Here is a 17,315-nt window from a genome sequence, read left to right as displayed (position 1 = left end):
ATAGAAACACAAGCATTTCGTTTCACCCGCAAAAACATCTGCTAAACACGTGTTTGTGATCAATAAAATTTGATTGATTTGATTTGAGATAGGGATACTTGATTCTGTTCTGTCTGAAGATGTCACTATTGTACAGACTACTGAGGGGCTACATATATTCAATAAAAAGTATCTGATACAACCTGACGTACAACATGGGGGCGAGGCTTCAAGTGGAACATAACAAATGAAGAGCTCCATTCGTCTGTCAGCCCACTCTTTCCATAAGAGAGAGTAGGCATATTATATTGTTTTATGTATTGTCGTCATTGAGATGTGAGACATATTGCATATAGGCCTACGGAAGCCGAGGAGAGACGAAATATTTTGTCACCACCCGCGGGATGGCGACTGAAGAATGTCAGACAGGCGTGAGTGGTGGACATAGAGTGATAGAAAGTCGTTATGTCCTACATATGCCAACTTAACATTTTCTGCAAGGTATTTCAAAACTATTAATTTCCTTTGCGTAAATCATCCTGGAGTCTCCAAAGGATTCCTGAAGAAGGCACGCAGAACAGAAGCAAGTTTTTAAACCATGGCCTGAAATGATGAGCTAATCAGCCTATACAGTTGAACTCAAATGCATTACGTTAAGTTTTTTCCAACAAAACGATACTTTTTTAAAACATTTTCTTTCTTAGATTATTTAATGTGGTATTTTCTGTAATTAAGTTATTAGTTACTATAATGTCCCATCAACTGCCGTAGGCTATTTTGTGTTACGAAATGGACATTCTATAAAATGTTATTGCTTTAGTTTAGCCTATTTAATTGCTTTGAAATCGTTAGGAGGCAGTGGCATTTTGACAAATTATTCTAATCATCCTTGACCGCATCAGTGGGGCAATGCGTGAGTATAAAGTCGTGGTCCTCGGCAGCGGAGGTGTTGGCAAGTCTGCTCTCACCGTGCAATTTGTGACCGGGAGCTTCATAGAGAAGTATGACCCGACAATTGAAGATTTTTATCGAAAGGAGATCGAGGTGGATTCCTCCCCGTCGGTGCTGGAGATTCTGGACACTGCTGGGACAGAGCAGTTTGCTTCTATGAGAGACCTTTACATCAAGAACGGCCAGGGCTTCATAATAGTCTACAGTCTGGTCAACCAACAGAGTTTCCAAGACATCAAGCCAATGAGAGATCAGATCATCAGAGTTAAAAGGTGATTTCTGAGTTTGATATTAATTCCCCGACTGTGTCACTACATTGAAAGTTAATTTGGAACACGATCAGAGTCATGGCCAATGGCCCTATTGAAATCAATGAATATAGGCTATATTCTAGAAAATTCTAATGGTCTAGTAATTACTCTAGTTTATTCCACTACTAATTGCAAATTTGTGTGTGTGTGTGTGTGTGTGTGTGTGTGTGTGTGTGTGTGCGTGTGTGCGTGCGTGCACGTGTGTGTGATTTGATTCCTTTGGATCGATAATACTTGAGCAGGGCTGGGCTCACATCTGCTTAGTTTTATCTTGGACATGTGGAACCAAACAAGCTTCCTGTTCTTTGAGGAGATATTATCTGATTCATCCAGGTCATGTGTTAGTCATGAAAGTCTAGCTGTTCTTCACCTGTACTCTATTGCCCAGAAGTCCTGTGGTTTGATGTTGGACTTCTAGCTAGATTGGAGAACCCATACGAAACCTGAACAGGTCAGAGCATAGGCCATCATTCAGATTGTCCCACATACAGTTCCTTCAGAAAGTATTCACACCATTTCACTTGTTCCACATTTTGTTGTGTTACAAAGTGTGATTCAAATTGATTTAATTGTCATTTTTGTCAATTATCTACACAAAGTACACAGCAATGTCAAAGTGGAAGAATTTGTTTTTATAAAAAAAAATGTATTAATGAAAAACACAAATATATCTTGATTAGATAAGTATTCACCCCCCTGAGTCAATACATGTTAGAATCACCTTTGGTACAGCGGTGAGTCTTTTTGGGTAAGTCTCTAAGAGCTTTGCACACCTGGATTGTACAATATTTGCTCATTATTCCTTTTAACATTCTTCAAGCTCTGTGAAGTTGGTGTTTGATCATTGCTAGACAGTCATTTTCAAGTCTTGCCATAGGTTTTCATGCAGTTTTAAGACAAAACTGTAACTACATTCAATTTCCTCTTGGTAAGCAACTCCAGTGTAGATTTGGCTTTATGTTTTAGGTTATTGTCCTGCTGGAAGGTGAATTCAACTCCCAGTATCTGTTGGAAAGCAGACTGAACCAGGTTTTCCTCTAGGATTTTGCCTATGACAAGCATACCCATACCATGATGCAGCCACCACCATGCTCGAAAATATGAAGAGTGTTACTCAGTGATGTGTTTGGATTTGCCCCAAACTTAATGCTTTTATTAAGGACAAAAGGTACATTTCTTTGCCACATTTTTTACTTTAGTGCCTGGTTGCAAACAGGATGCATGTTTTTGAAAATGTTTATTCTGTACAGGCTTCCTTCTTTTCACTCTGTCATCCAGGTGTAACGTCCGTCGTTAGAGTGAGACCAAGGCGCAGCGTGGTTTGGGTTCATCATATTTTAATATAAACGGTGAACCAGCAAAAACAATAAACAAGATGCAACACAACGGACAAACAGTTTCGCAGGCTACTAATAGCAATGCAAAATCAACTTCCCACAAAAGACAGGTGGAAAAAGGGCTACCTAAGTATGGCTCTCAATCAGCGACAACGATGTACAGCTGTCCCTGATTGAGAGCCATACCAGGCCAAAACAAAGAAATACAACACATAGATAGGGAACATAGCATGAACATAGAACTAGAAAATATAGAACATACATCAAAACCCTGAAACACACAAAACAAACACCCCCTGCCACGCCCTGACCAAACTACAATAACAAATAACCCCTTTTACTGGTCAGGACGTGACACTAGGTTAGTAATATGGAGTAACTACAAGGATGCTGTTCCATTCTCAGTTTTCTACTACCACAGCCATTAAGCTCTGTAACCATTTTAAAATCATCATTGGCCTCATGGTAAAATCCCTGTGCGGTTTCCTTCCCTGTATCTTTGTAGTGACTGGGTGTTTTAATACACCATCCAAAGCCTAATTAATAATTTCACCATGCTCAAAGGGATATTCAGTGTCTGTATTTATTGATTTTTTAACCCATCTACCAGTCGGTGTCCTTCTTTGCGATAATAATGTATTATCTTTACATCTGAACTTATTTGGGCTTGTCATAACAAAGGGGTTAAATACTTATTGACTCAAGACATTTTAGCTTTTCATTTTGTATTAATTTGTAAATAAATTCTAAAAACGAAATTTTACCTTGACATTATGGGATATTGTCTGTGTAGAACAGTGACACAAAATCAAAATTTAAAATTCAGCCTGTAACACAACAAAATGTGGAAAAAGTCAAAGGGTGTGAATACTTTCTGAAGGCGCTGTAGGTCATCTCCATACCAATGTAGACCTGGTCCAGAATAGCCGTTTCCCTCCTCCCTGGCAACTCATTTAGGAGGTACTGTATCTTTGTAACCAGAGATGTTAGACACGATGGTTTAGAGAAAAGCCCAGGAAAAAATCCAGGTCCTAGATATTGGCAATAACCTGTCCTGCTCAGATTACATGATCAAGAAAAATGAATGTCCCCTACTCAAAGTTTCACTCTGTTAGTTGAAACAAGTGAGACGATGAAGTGGCAAAGGCAAATCAGATGCCTGATTCACACTATAGGGCCAAAGCGAACCAAACTTTACTGGCCATCCCAGTACAGCTCGGGTTGGTTTTGCTTGGTTTAGCTTCTGTTTTCCAGCCTGTCATTACTAAGATGCATAGTACTCCTCCGTTGTAAAATGTCCCCTGGATACAGATCTAGGATCAGCTTCCCTCCCACAGGCCTAATCTTAACCATTAGTGTGGAAAATGCTAAACTGAACCAAGATCAGCATCTAGGGGAAACGTCACTCTACTCCCATTAGCTAACTCCAGAAAGTGGCTTTTACAGTACTTTTACTGCCTCACAAAACCCATTATTGCTGAGCCAGCGAGCAGAAGTGGACTATATCCTCACTCACCACAACTGTGATTTGGAAGCCAAGGAAACATCAGGCCTCCATTAGTGAGAAGGCACATTGCTTGCTGTTTGGGGTTTTAGGCTGGGTTTCTGTACAGCACTTTGAGAATATCAGCTGATGTACGAAGGGCTATATAAAAATAAATTTGATTTGATTTGATTTGATAACCTAACGCCACGTTTGACTCCTAGCAGCGGAATCCTCGGAACTAGGGGGGATCCAAGAGTGAGGTAATTTGGGCTCTGTGTGTGTGTGTGTGTGTATGTATGTGTGTGTGTGTGTGTGTGTGTGTACCTTCAACTCTTGCTACAGCACCCAACCAAATAACCAAATAAATAACTGTATCGTGTATATTGTTTCGGAAATCCAACCTGGGTGTGCTCCAACTTGATCTTGACGATTTCCTCGCATGAATGTGAAGGATAATGAGTCGATCGACCTGTGTTTTCAAAGCACTTCAGATGGGTTTCACGCTGCACTGATGCTGTGTTTAATAGCAAGAGAGGAACAACATCACAGGCTTAAGTGTAGTCATTTGTGCAATGGGGTGTGGTCTCAAACTACACTTCTAAGGAGGGACATGTGACTGAAGTTCTGAAGTTCTGACGTTTAACCCACGTCCTGGCTCAACGTGGTGGTGGTGGGGTTAATTAGCAAAATGTTTGGTACCCACAGGGTCCTGCATGGCTCAGTTGGTAGAGCACAGAACTTGCAACACCAGGGTTGTGGGTTTGATTCCCATGGGGGACCAGTATGAAAATGTATGCACTCAATACTGTAAGTCTATCTGGATACATTTTTCTAAAAAGACAAAAATGGGTATTGGTCACCATGATTTAGAGAACATAAACATAGGCTATGAAATAGAATACAAACCAATACTTGTAGCTATGTTTTAGAAGTACTGGGACTCAATTTGAAAAGTATCACAAATAGCCTGTTTTTGACAATGTAGACCCATTTTTAATGCCTCATTCCCCGGTTTGCCATAGAGCTTTAAAGTTCCAGGAAGGAACATTATTTAGTTCAAGTTACTGTTATGGTTCATGTTGAATGCACTGATTTGCCTTGTTTTTTTTGTTGTTGTCAAAAACTATATGTGGCCTTTTGTTGTGTTGTGTTGTGTTTAGTTTTTATAAGTTATAACCAGAATGACTCCCTACCCCGCATGTGAAGACACGCACACGTACACAGCCCAGCAGCAGCAACACAGTGTGGGAAGTCCGTCATCACAGCATCTCTTGGGACTCCACATCCATTTTGTTCTTATTTTCCCTAGCTCTCCCTCAGTACTCCAAAGGAACATCTATCTAAGTACTGTATGTTAGCTTAGCCACCATAAGGTTACAGGATTGGGAAAGCCACAATCTGGTATTTGTGTTTCATCCCAACTGCAGTTATTTTCTTCAAGAATCAATGGGGATATATCATTAAAGGTCCAATGCAATCATTTCTATCTCAATAATCTCTAACCATTTCTGGGTAAAAATGAAGTACCTTACTGTGATTGTTTTCAATTGAGATGATCAAAAATAAACAAAAATAGCTTCTTCGTAAAAAACAATTTAAGCAAGAATTTTGCTAGGACTGTCTGGGATAGGTCTGCGTGAGGGACCTAATTGGAGGAGCCTAATGGGAGGGATATGTAACCTTAAAACTAGCTGTTATTGGCAGAAAGGTTGAAAACTCAATCATTTGTTATTGATCTATTAACTTGACGTTGCCAGGCAAGCCAAAACTGCATCCATGCAAAACAAGCTGACATTACAGGCAGCCTTTTAAACAGCTCTCACACTAAAAAGGTATTATCATCATTGTTACAATTTCACAGAATTAATCCAACATCATAGTGTGGAACTATATATAAAACACAGAAAAAGCATGTATTTCACTGCACTGCCCCATTAATTTGAATGACCAAACATTTCTTGCAGATGTCTTGCCTGCAAAAAAATTGCATGCAAATATCCTAGATTGCACTTTTACTTAACGACAGATGAGTACAATGAAACAATGAAACAACAGCAGCTCAAGGCTTGGGGGGGCATCGTGCTGGAGAGGGCGCATGCTCTGAAGTCATTTGTGTAATTGCACTGTGCTTTAGGAAGCTGGTGTAGGTGTGGTGGATAAGGGAGCAGGTAGCCATAGGGCTGACGCTCCTTCAGGCGAAACGAAGAATGGAAATGCCTTTCAAAAACACCGCACTTTTCTTGTTGTGTCTTTGGTTAGACCAGGGAAAACAGTCTCAGACACAGCCTGCAGCCAGAAAGTGTCATGATCAGTTAGTTGAAAGTGTTCTCTTAGTGCAACATTTGCTTGCAGATCAATCAGTTCCATCTGTAGAGATCCAGCATGTGCCCACTTGAAGGTCTGTGTCACCTCCTTTGAAAACCCCCTGACATCTGTGATGAGGAATGGATTCTCAATTAGAAGAACGAGCTGTTGTCCAAGGCTGACACTGTCAAAGCGATTTCTGAAGTTTCCAATCAGCTCATCTATGAAGTCAGCATGAGGAGGAACATCTCTTTCACCCTGAATCTGTTCCTGCACTTTTGGGAAGTGTGCTCCGTCTCCTTGAAGAGCTTCCTTGAACACTTCCAGTTTCCTCTGGAAGGAGCAGACAGATGTCATCAAATCACTAACTGAATTGTTCTTGCCCTGTAGTTTCACGTTGAGCTCATTAAGGTGTGATGTCTGCCAAAAAAGCAACAACATCCATTTTGCTCTCGTCTTGCAAAAAAAGTAAAACCTTTGTTGCCTTCTGACTGTTGAGCTGTACTAGGAAAGCTGTTATTTCTTTTCAAATGGACCAAAAGCGTTCCAACACCCTGCCTTTACTGAGCCATCTTACATTGTTGTGCAGCAGTAGGTCATTTGCATTTGCCTCAACTTCTTTCAGGAATTCTCTCAGCATGCGATGTTGATGAGATGAGGATGCCCTGAGGAAGTTGATGAGTTTCATCATTGCATTCATCACTTCAGCATACTCTTCTGACAGATTGGCGCACAGGACAGACTGAATGATGCGGTGGTAAGCTGTGAGATCAGGGTTGTCCTCTTTCAGCCGTGCCACAGCTCCTCTCTCTCTTCCTGTCATGGCAGGGGCCCCGTCTGAGGTGATGGAGACCACTTGTTTTAGATCTATCCCCCTCTTTCTCAGCATCTCCTTTATGGCCACGTATATGTCCTTTCCTCTTGTATGCGTCTCGAGTGGTGTTACACCTAGCAGGTCTTCACAGAATTCCTTCTTCTCTGTGTGGTAAAATATAATATACACCAGAAGCTGGGCGTTATCACTCACCTCAGTAGATTCATGCTAATGCTATGCGTGGTGCACTCCGAATAGCTTCATCAAGCTGTGTTAATACATCCTGTTTTAGTATTTCACTCTTTCTTGCTGTTGTTGTACATGACATTGGGATTTGCGTGATCTTTTCACACAGCTCGTCTTTTTGTTTACTGTCAAGTTTCAGCAACAGCATTCATGCACTCCATCACCACTCCCCCGTCAGTAAATGGCTTTTGGTGTTGACCCAAAATCCTCAACACACACGCACACAAGGGTGCGTGCACAGCCTTCAGCTGTGCCTCATGTTCCTCCATGACTGTGTGGCCACGCACGCCTTCAACTCAATCCTCAAGTTTGCAGATGACACAACAGTAGTAGGCCTGATTACCAACAATGACGAGACAGCCTACAGGGAGGAGGTGAGGGCCCTGGCGGCACGGTGCCGGGAAAATAACCTCTCCCTCAACGACAACAAAACGAAGGAGCAGATCGTAGACTTCAGAGATAGCAGAGGGATCACGCCCCTATCCACATCAACGGGACCGCAGTGGAGAAGGTTAAAGGCTTCAAGTTCCTTGGAGTACAGATCACTGACAATTTGAAATTGTCCACCCACACAGACAGTGTGATGAAGAAGGTGCAACAGCGTCTCTTCAACCTCAGGAGGCTGAAGAAATTGGCCCCTAAGACCCTCACAAACTTTTACAGATGCACAATTGAGAGCATCCTGTTGGGCTGTATCACCACCTGGTACGGCAGCTGCGACCAGGCTCTTCAGAGGGTGGTGTGGTCTGCCCAACGCATCACCGAGGGAACACTGCCTGCCCTCCAGGACACCTACAGCACCCGATGTCACAGGAAGGCCAAAAAGATAATCAAGGATAACAACCACCTGAGCCACGGCTATCATCCGGAAGGCGAGGTCAATATAGGCGCATCAAAGCTGGGACTGAGAGACTGAAAAACAGCTTCTATCTCAAGGCCATCAGACTGTTAAATAGTCATCACTAGCCGTCTACCACCCGGTTACTCAACCCTGCACCTTAGAGGCTGCTGCGCTATGTACATAACATGGAATCACCGGTCACTTTAATAATGGAACCCTAGTCACTTTAATAATGTTTACAACCTGCTTTACTCATTTCATATGTACAGTTGAAGTCGGAAGTTTACATACACCATAGCCAAATACATTCAAACTCAGTTTTTCACAATTCCTGACACTTAGGTCAGTTAGGATCACTACTTTACTTTAAGAATTTGAAATATCAGAATAATAGTAGAGAGAATGATTTATTTCAGCTTTTATTTCTTTCATCACATTCCCAGTGGGTCAGAAGTTTACAAACACTCAATTAGTATTTGGTAGCATTGCCTTTAAATTGTTTAACTTGGGTCAAATGTTTCGGGTAGCCTTTTACAAGCTTCCCACAATAAGTTAGGTGAATTTTGGCCCATTCCTCCTGACAGAGCTGGTGTAACTGAGTCAGGTTTATAGGCCTCCTTGCTCGTACACGCTTTTTCAGTTCTGCCCACACATTTTCTATAGGCTTGAGGTCAGGGCTTTGTGATGGCCACTCCAATACCTTGACTTTGTTGTCCTTAAGCCATTTTGCCAGAACTTTGGAAGTATGCTTGGGGTCATTGTGCATTTGGAAGACCCATTTGCAACCAAGCTTTAACTTCCTGACTGATGGCTTGAGATGTTGCTTCAATATAACCAAATAATTTTCCTCCCTCATGATGCCATCTATTTTGTGAAGTGCACCAGTCCCCCCTGCAGCAAAGTACCCACACAACATGATGCTGCCACCCCCGTGCTTCACGGTTGGGATGGTGTTCTTCGGCTTGCAAGCCTCCCCCTTTTTCCTCCTAACATAATGATGGTCATTATGGCCAAACAGTTCTATTTTTGTTTCATCAGACCACAGGATATTTCTCCAAAAAGTACGATCTTTGTCCCCATGTGCAGTTGCAAACTGTAGTCTGGCTTTTTTATGGTGGTTTTGGAGCAATGGCTTCTTGGTGAGTGGCCTTTCAGGTTATGTCGATATAGGACTTGTTTTACTGTGGATATAGATACTTTTGTACCTGTTTCCTCCAGCGTCTTCACAAGGTCATTTGCTGCTATTCTGGGATTGATTTGCACTTTTCACACCAAAGTACATTCATCTCTAGGAGACAGAACATGTCTCCTTCCTGAGCGGTATGACGGCTGCGTGGTCCCATGGTGTTTATACTTGCGTATTATTGTTTGAACAGATGAACGTGGTACCTTCAGGCATTTGGAAATTTCTCCCAAGGATGAATCAGACTTGTGGAGGTCTACAATTTTTTTTCTGAGGTCTTGGCTGATTTCTTTTGATTTTCCCATGATGTCAAGCAAAGAGTCACTGAGTTTGAAGGTAGGCCTTGAAATACATCCACAGGTACATGATGTAAATTAGCCAGACAGAAGCTTCTAAAGCCATGACATAATTTTCTGGAATTTTCCAAGCTGTTTAAAGGCACAGTCAACTTAGTGTATGTAAACTTCTGACCCACTGGAATTGTGATAAAGTGAATTATAAGTGACATAATCTGTCTGTAAACAATTGTTGGAAAAATTACTTGTATCATGCACAAAGTAGATGTCCTAACCGACTTGCCAAAACTATAGTTTGTTAACAAGAAATTTGTGGAGTGGTTGAAAAACAAGTTTCAATGACTCCAACTTAAGTGTATGTAAACTTCCGATTTCAACTCTATATACTGTATTCTACTGTATGTTGGTGTGTGCCACTCCGACATCATCCTAATATTTATATATTTCTTAATTCCATTATTTTACTTTTAGATTAGTGCGTATTGTTGTGAATTGTTAGCTACTACTGCACTGTTGGAGCTAGGAACACAAGCGTTTCGCTCCACCCGCAATGACATCTGCTCACTCTGTGTATGTGACCAATAACATCTGCTCACTCTGTGTATGTGACCAATAAAATTTGATTTGATTAAGAGTACATTTAAAGTAACTTTAGATAACATTCATTGGATAAATCCAAATGAAAGTAATTGAAATTTGAATGAAAGACCTGCATTTTTGCCGTGCTTAAATAATGTCCTTTTTCCGTACGTCCAAGCTTATTTTTCCATAACCATAAGTGAATGTGTTCTACAGTGGGGCTGTGTTATGATAGAATCCATTCATATGCATTCACTCCATATGCTGTCATCTAGCCTGGTCCCAGATCTGCTTGTGCTGTATTGCAAACTCCTATTGTCGTTGTTGTAACAGACCTTGACATATTCAGATACTCATTGATATAATTTGCTGTGTCGGAATGTGTCAAGTCATGTCAGGTCTTGATACAGAGGAATTTTGCGCTGTGATAGGATTTGACTATACAGCACAAACAGATCTGGAACCGGGCTAGTCATCTTCACATTCTCTATATAACCCTATTGTTTTCTCTCAGTAACATAGCCTGGTAGCCCTCTGGATGTGTCTATACAGGCACAAACAGATCTGCAACCAGGCTAGTCATCTTCACATTCTCTATATAACCCTATTGTTTTCTCTCAGTAACATAGCCTGGTAGCCCTCTAGATGTGTCTATACAGCACAAACAGATCTGGAACCGGGCTAGTCATCTTCACATTCTCTATATAACCGTATTGTTTTCTCTCAGTAACATAGCCTGGTAGCCCTCTGGATGTGTCTATACAGCACAAACAGATCTGGAACCGGGCTAGTCATCTTCACATTCTCTATATAACCCTATTGTTTTCTCTCAGTAACATAGCCTGGTAGCCCTCTGGATGTGTCTATACAGCACAAACAGATCTGGAACCGGGCTAGTCATCTTTACATTCTCTATATAACCCTATTGTTTTCTCTCAGTAACATAGCCTGGTAGCCCTCTAGATGTGTCTATACAGCACAAACAGATCTGGAACCGGGCTAGTCATCTTCACATTCTCTATATAACCCTATTGTTTTCTCTCGGTAACATAGCCTGGTAGCCCTCTGGATGTGTCTATACAGCACAAACAGATCTGCAACCAGGCTAGTTGCCAGCGATCCACCGGACCTGTCGGATGTGTTTACCGTGCTAAGCACTGGTAAAGGACAATGTGCTACGGTAATTTTATTGACTGCGTATCCTGGGGTGTGTGAACGGTCAGGCTGTAAATATAGAGTGATGGACAACAATATCTGCAATTGTTTGTTGCGGTTGACTAAATGTGGCTAGCTTAATCACAATAAAGCTTTGAATATATATGAATCTCATATAAGAGTCAAATAGATTTTGTATTGTTCTTTGGTACCTAATGAACACAACCCTGATAGCAGGCTCAGACACTGCCAATCCATGACCATTAGTCATTCCTTATTTCATTCAGAGCCAACTGTGTTTATCTGTTGGTGCTTGAGAATTGGCCTTCAGTATGGATACTGCCCTTTTTACAGAGCGGTGGTCGACCGGTCTCTGTGCTCACTAGAGCAAGCACCCCACTCAGAATCGCTGAGTCATTTTTTTCTTAAATTTTAGTCATTTTAGACACTCTTATCCAAAGAAATTAGGGCTTTGCTCAAAGGAACATTGACAGATTGTTCACCTAGTCGGCTTGGGTACTCAAACCAGCAACATTTGCAGTTACTGGGCCAACACTGTTAACCCGCTAGGCTACCTGCTGCCAATGGAGTAATGGAAACGGCCTGGGACTCTGGAGAATCACTGTCATAGCAGCAGTGCCCAAGGCAATGGGAATCTGTCACTGGATCAGTATTGTTCAGAGGAGAGGCTAGAGGCCAGAGCAATGTAACATTAGTGATAATGGCAGGATCCCTTACAAGGCCAGAGGAGGCCTGGAAGAGAACTGACAAAATCAAGCCATTATGAGTGCTATAATAATAATAATCATAATAATAATAAATACATTTTGAGGTATTTTTATTGTTTATGGACTGGCACAGCTGGAAGGTAGAGAGGAACCTACAGTACCAGTCAAAAGTTTGGACAAACTAACTAATTCAAGGGTTTTTCTTTATTTTTACTATTTTCTGTATTGTACAACAATAGTGAAGACATCAAAACCATTAAATAACACATATGGAACCATGTTGTAACCAAAAAAGTGTTAAACAATGGTTATTTGAGATTCTTCAAAGTAGCCACCCTTTGCCTTAATGACAGCTTTGCGGACTCTTGGCATTCTCTCAACCAGCTTCACCTGGAATACTTTTCCAACATTCTTGAAGGAGTTCCCACATATGCTGAGCACTTGTTAGCTGCTTTTCCTTCACTCTGCAGTCCGACTCATCCCAAACCATCTCATTTGGGTTGAGGTCAGATGATTGCGGAGGCCAGGTCATCTGATGCAGGACTCCATAACTCTCCTTCTTGGTCAAATAGCCCTTACACAGCCTGGAGGTGTGTTGGGTCATTGTCCTGTTGAAATACCAAGTCATGATGTCGAAGGAATTGTCTGTAGAGCTCCGAGACAGGATTGTGTCGGCACAGATCTGGGGAAGGGTACCAAAAAATGTCTGCAGCATTGAATGTCCCCAAGAACACAGTGGCCTCCATCATTCTTAAACGGAAGAAGTTTTGAACCACCCAAACCCTTCCTAGAGCTGGCCACCTGGCCAAACTGAGCAATCGGTGGAGAAGGGCCTTGGTCGTATAGTTGACCAAGAACCCAATGGTCACTCTGACATAGCTCTAGAGTTCCTCTGTGGAGATGGGAGAACCTTCCAGAAGGACAACCATCTCTGCAGCATTCCACCAATCAGGCCTTTATGGTAGAGTGGCCAAACGGAAGCCACTCAGTAAAAGGCACATGACAGCCCGCTTGGAGTTTGCCAAAAGGCACCCAAAGACTCGCAGACCATGAGAAACAAGATTATCTGGTCTGATGAAACCAAGATTGAACTCTTTGGCCTGAATGCCAAGCGTTACATCTGGAGAGAACCTGGCACCGTCCCTACGGTGAAGCATGGTGGTGGCAGCATCATGCTGTGGGGATGTTTTTCAGCGGCAGGGACCGGGAGACTAGTCAGGATAGAGGCAAAGATGAACGGAGCAAAGTACAGAGAGATCCTTGATGAAAACCTGCTCCAGAGTGCTCAGAACCTCAGACTGGGTCGAAGGTTCACCTTCAAACAGGACAACTACCCTAAGCACACAGCCAAGACAACACAGGAGTGGCTTCGGGACAAGTCTCTGAATGTCCTTGAGTGGCCCAGCCAGAGCCCAGACTTGAACCCGATCAAACAGCTCTGGAGAGACCTGAAAATAGCTGTGCAACAATGCTCCCCATCCAACCTGACAGCGCTTGAGAGGATCTGCAGAGAGGAATGGGAGAAACCCCCCAAAATAAATGCTTGCTGAAATGTAAGTGGGTTATTGGTTTATGACAGTGTAGCTGATGTGGTGTAGAGTGAAGTTGCTGAACTTGGGTGAGTTTTGCATTTCCCCCGCTAATGGTTAAGGTTAGGTTTGGGGGAGGGGAAGCTGATCCTAGATCTGTACATAATGGCTGATATGGAATCAAAGTATTGTTGAGCAGAATGTAACTGGTTTGTGCCCAGTGAGGGACAGGGACAGAACCTACTCTGTTACAACAGCACATACCCAAAAAGACTCAAGGCTGTAATCACTGCCAGGTTCTTCAACAAAGTACTGAGTAAAGGGTCTGAATACTTCTGTAAATATATTTCAGTTTATTTGTTATAAATTTGCACAAGAATTTAAACCTGTTTTCGCTTTGTCTTTATGAGGTATTGTGTGTAGATTGATGAGGAAAACAAACAATTTAATAATTTAGAATAAGGCTGTAACGTAACAAAATGTGGAAAAAGTCAATGGGGTCTGAATACTTTCCCGAATGCACTGTATCTGCCTATCTCGCTATCTCTATTATGTATCTCTATTCTGTACATTGCTTTAATAAATACAGAGATGCATACAGATATACTGTATCTCCCCCATCTCTCTTTCTCTCACACTTTCTCTCTCTCTCTCCCTCCCTCCCTCCTAGGTACGAGAGTGTGCCGGTGATCCTTGTGGGGAACAAGGTGGACCAGGAGGGAGAGAGGGAGGTGTCTTGTGGAGAGGGCCAGGCTTTGGCCGAGGATTGGGGCTGTCCCTTCCTGGAGACCTCGGCGAAGAGCAAGACCATGGTGGATGAGCTTTTCACTGAAATCGTCCGACAGATGGACTCCTCCTCGCTGCCCGACAGAGAGGAAACCTGCTGCGGCTTAGCCTGCAGTATACAGTAGCTTGCGGGGAGGCGGATCTGTGAGAGGGTGGCGGACAGGGGGCTGGACAAATAGGAATACAGCTGCTCCGTCTGCAGCATTTACCAACTCCAGGGGGGCGGCGCTGTGAGAGGGTGACAGCGGGAGGGGCCAAGACAGGACAATACCGCCCCCAATGAATAAAACATGTTTGTGATGGTGAGCTATCGAAGTCTTTAGGTCTTTAGGTCTCAGGCAAGGTTACTCTTCATGCGACAGTGGTACACCGAACACCGAACTCCCTCAATTACACATTCGCCAGAGAAGCATTTGGAAACAGGGGTGAAAGAAAACAGATAAACATTGTAGGCCTACATAGTGTGTTGACTCAAAAGGATGGGGCAGAGCATGGGACACTGTTGAGTACGTAGAATCAAACTCACCAAGACAGAAGGACGGACAGAAGCACGGACAGACAGACAGAAAGACAGTCTAAGGGCTCTATTAAATCTGTATCGCGAAAGTTTAGCCTTACAGCGTGATAGAAATGTAAAGCCAATTTTCCGGTGTTAGCGGAGACTGCATTTACGGTAAACACTGCATACTGTATGTCGGACTCAATTGGAATTTACATTTCTATTGTGCAATCTGTAATGCTTCACATAGTTTAGGTTGACGTTGTCTGTGCATCTTGGTTAACATACACAACAAATTGTTTGCCTTGTTACCTGAGGTTCGTGGTTGACTTCAGATGTTTTATATGTGTACAGTTATATTTAATCTCCCACTTCGGTTTTGTTTTGCACCTCAATATATACATTTACAACAAATGTGGAAAAATAGTAAAATGTATTTAATGACATTTGTACAATTATTAATAGGCTACAATACAAATATCAGTATCATACAGATGTAGGATCTTAATTTGATCACTTTTGTTGATGAGAATTTTCCTGCACAGCCGGAAATGCAAACATGTAGTGTATTCAAGGTTTCAAAAGGCTTCCAAATTTTTACATTTCCACTTCAAAATTTCAGACTTGAATTTCAGACTTGTAAAAAGTATCAACCCCTACAAAAAAAATGTAATTCATTATTATCCACATAATAATTCACATTTCCTGTTGCTGCTGTAGCAAACTGGCTCAAATGAAAATCCTACATGTGTAAACGATATAAATTATATAAGTGTGTTAGTTATTAGATCATCATGTTTTTATGAAACTCCAGACTTTGAACATGACTTCCCACACCACATTTTACAGGCTTTTATAGTCATATTTTTGATTAGGTTGTGTTTCTGTATGCCTTACAAAAAACGAACTGTGTGAGTCAGACTGGTGATTTATGTATCCAGTAACAATCTACTGGATGTTGTGCTGTTGGAATAGAATGGAACCTGGTAAATACAATGCAATTATGAGGAGAGAAAGGGCTGATGGTATTTACTGCCAATATTTATCCTGTTGGGTAAAATCAGTGTGTTTGCGGTAAAGGTCTCCGTCCCAAATTGCACCCTATCCCGTAGTGCACTATTTTTGAGCAGAGTATGCCCTATGGGTATATAAAATCATATTGGAACTCTGTCAAATGATATGGCTCCCGAGTGGTGCAGCGGTCTAAGGCACTGCATCTCAGTGCAAGAGGCGTCACTACAGTCCTTGGTTCAAATCCAGGCTGTATCACATCCGGATGTGATTGGGAGTCCCATAGGGCGGTGCACAATTTGCCCGGGTTTGGTCGGGGTAGGCCGTCATTTTAAATAAGAATTTGTTCTTAACGGACTTGCCAGGTTAAATAACAACAAACTACTTTTTGTATGTAATTTGTTCCTCTGTTGAAATAGTGGAGGGCAGTTCAATGACCCTGACCTGCAGCAGTGATGCCAACCCACCAATGACCTGGTGTCAACCTCAGCAAAAGTATCAGGTGTCAGTAAATACTGGATTTCTGTGTGCACAAAGTAAACCACTCCAATTCTACCCAATAGAGAGATAAGATATTGTAAAAAAAAATAGCTGTGGGGTGGATGACGCGCGCGTGCGCACACACACACTAGGGTCGGGGTGGACAGCGGATCTGTCTCATGTACCAGCCAGATTGAAGTTTGTGTTGGAGAATGCATTCAGATACACAAATACTGTGGGGGGAGACATTGTGGTACAAGTTACATGTAGAGGACATCTAGGAAACATCCCAAATGGCACACTATTCCCTATTTAGTGCACTATTTTTGCCCAGGGTCCATAGGGAATAAGGTGCAAATTGGGACACAGGGATTAGTTGCATAGGAGGACAATTACATTGGCTTGCGAAAGTATTCACCCCCTTGGCATTTTTCCTATGTTGTTGGCTTTCAACCTGGAATTAAAATTGATTTTTGGGGGGGTTTTGTATCATTTGATTTACACAACATGCCTACCACTTTGAAGATGCAAAATATTTTTTATGGTGAAACAAACAAGAAATAAGACTAAAAAACTTGAGTGTGCATAACTATTCACCACCCTCAAAGTCAATACTTTGTAGAGCCACCTATTGCAGCAATTACAGCTGCAAGCCTCTTTGGGTATGTCTCCATAAGCTTGGCACATCTAGCCACTGGGATTTTTGCCCATTCTTCAAGGCAAAACTGCTCCAGCACGTTCAAGTTGGATGGGTTCCGCTGGTGTACAGCAATCTTTACATCATACCACAGATTCTCAGT

At 42.2% G+C, this 17,315-nt stretch overlaps 1 protein-coding gene across 1 annotated transcript; it reads left to right on the top strand.

The window, feature by feature from the left end:
• Positions 1 to 249: 249 nt before the first annotated feature.
• LOC106575110 (ras-related protein Rap-2a) lies at positions 250 to 16,996 on the top strand. The gene is made up of 2 exons (XM_014151313.3): positions 250 to 1,202; positions 14,410 to 16,996. Exons 1-2 carry the CDS (start codon positions 889 to 891, stop codon positions 14,648 to 14,650), a joined length of 555 nt encoding a protein of 184 aa, XP_014006788.1. The 5' UTR covers positions 250 to 888; the 3' UTR covers positions 14,651 to 16,996.
• The last annotated feature ends 319 nt before the right edge of the window (positions 16,997 to 17,315 follow it).

The sequence above is a fragment of the Salmo salar genome, chromosome 17 (genome assembly GCF_965601325.2).
Source record: "Salmo salar chromosome 17, fSalSal1, whole genome shotgun sequence".
NCBI classification, from domain to species: domain Eukaryota; kingdom Metazoa; phylum Chordata; class Actinopteri; order Salmoniformes; family Salmonidae; genus Salmo; species Salmo salar.
Note: the sequence above shows the minus strand (reverse complement) of the source record. Positions and strands in the feature narration are given on the sequence as shown.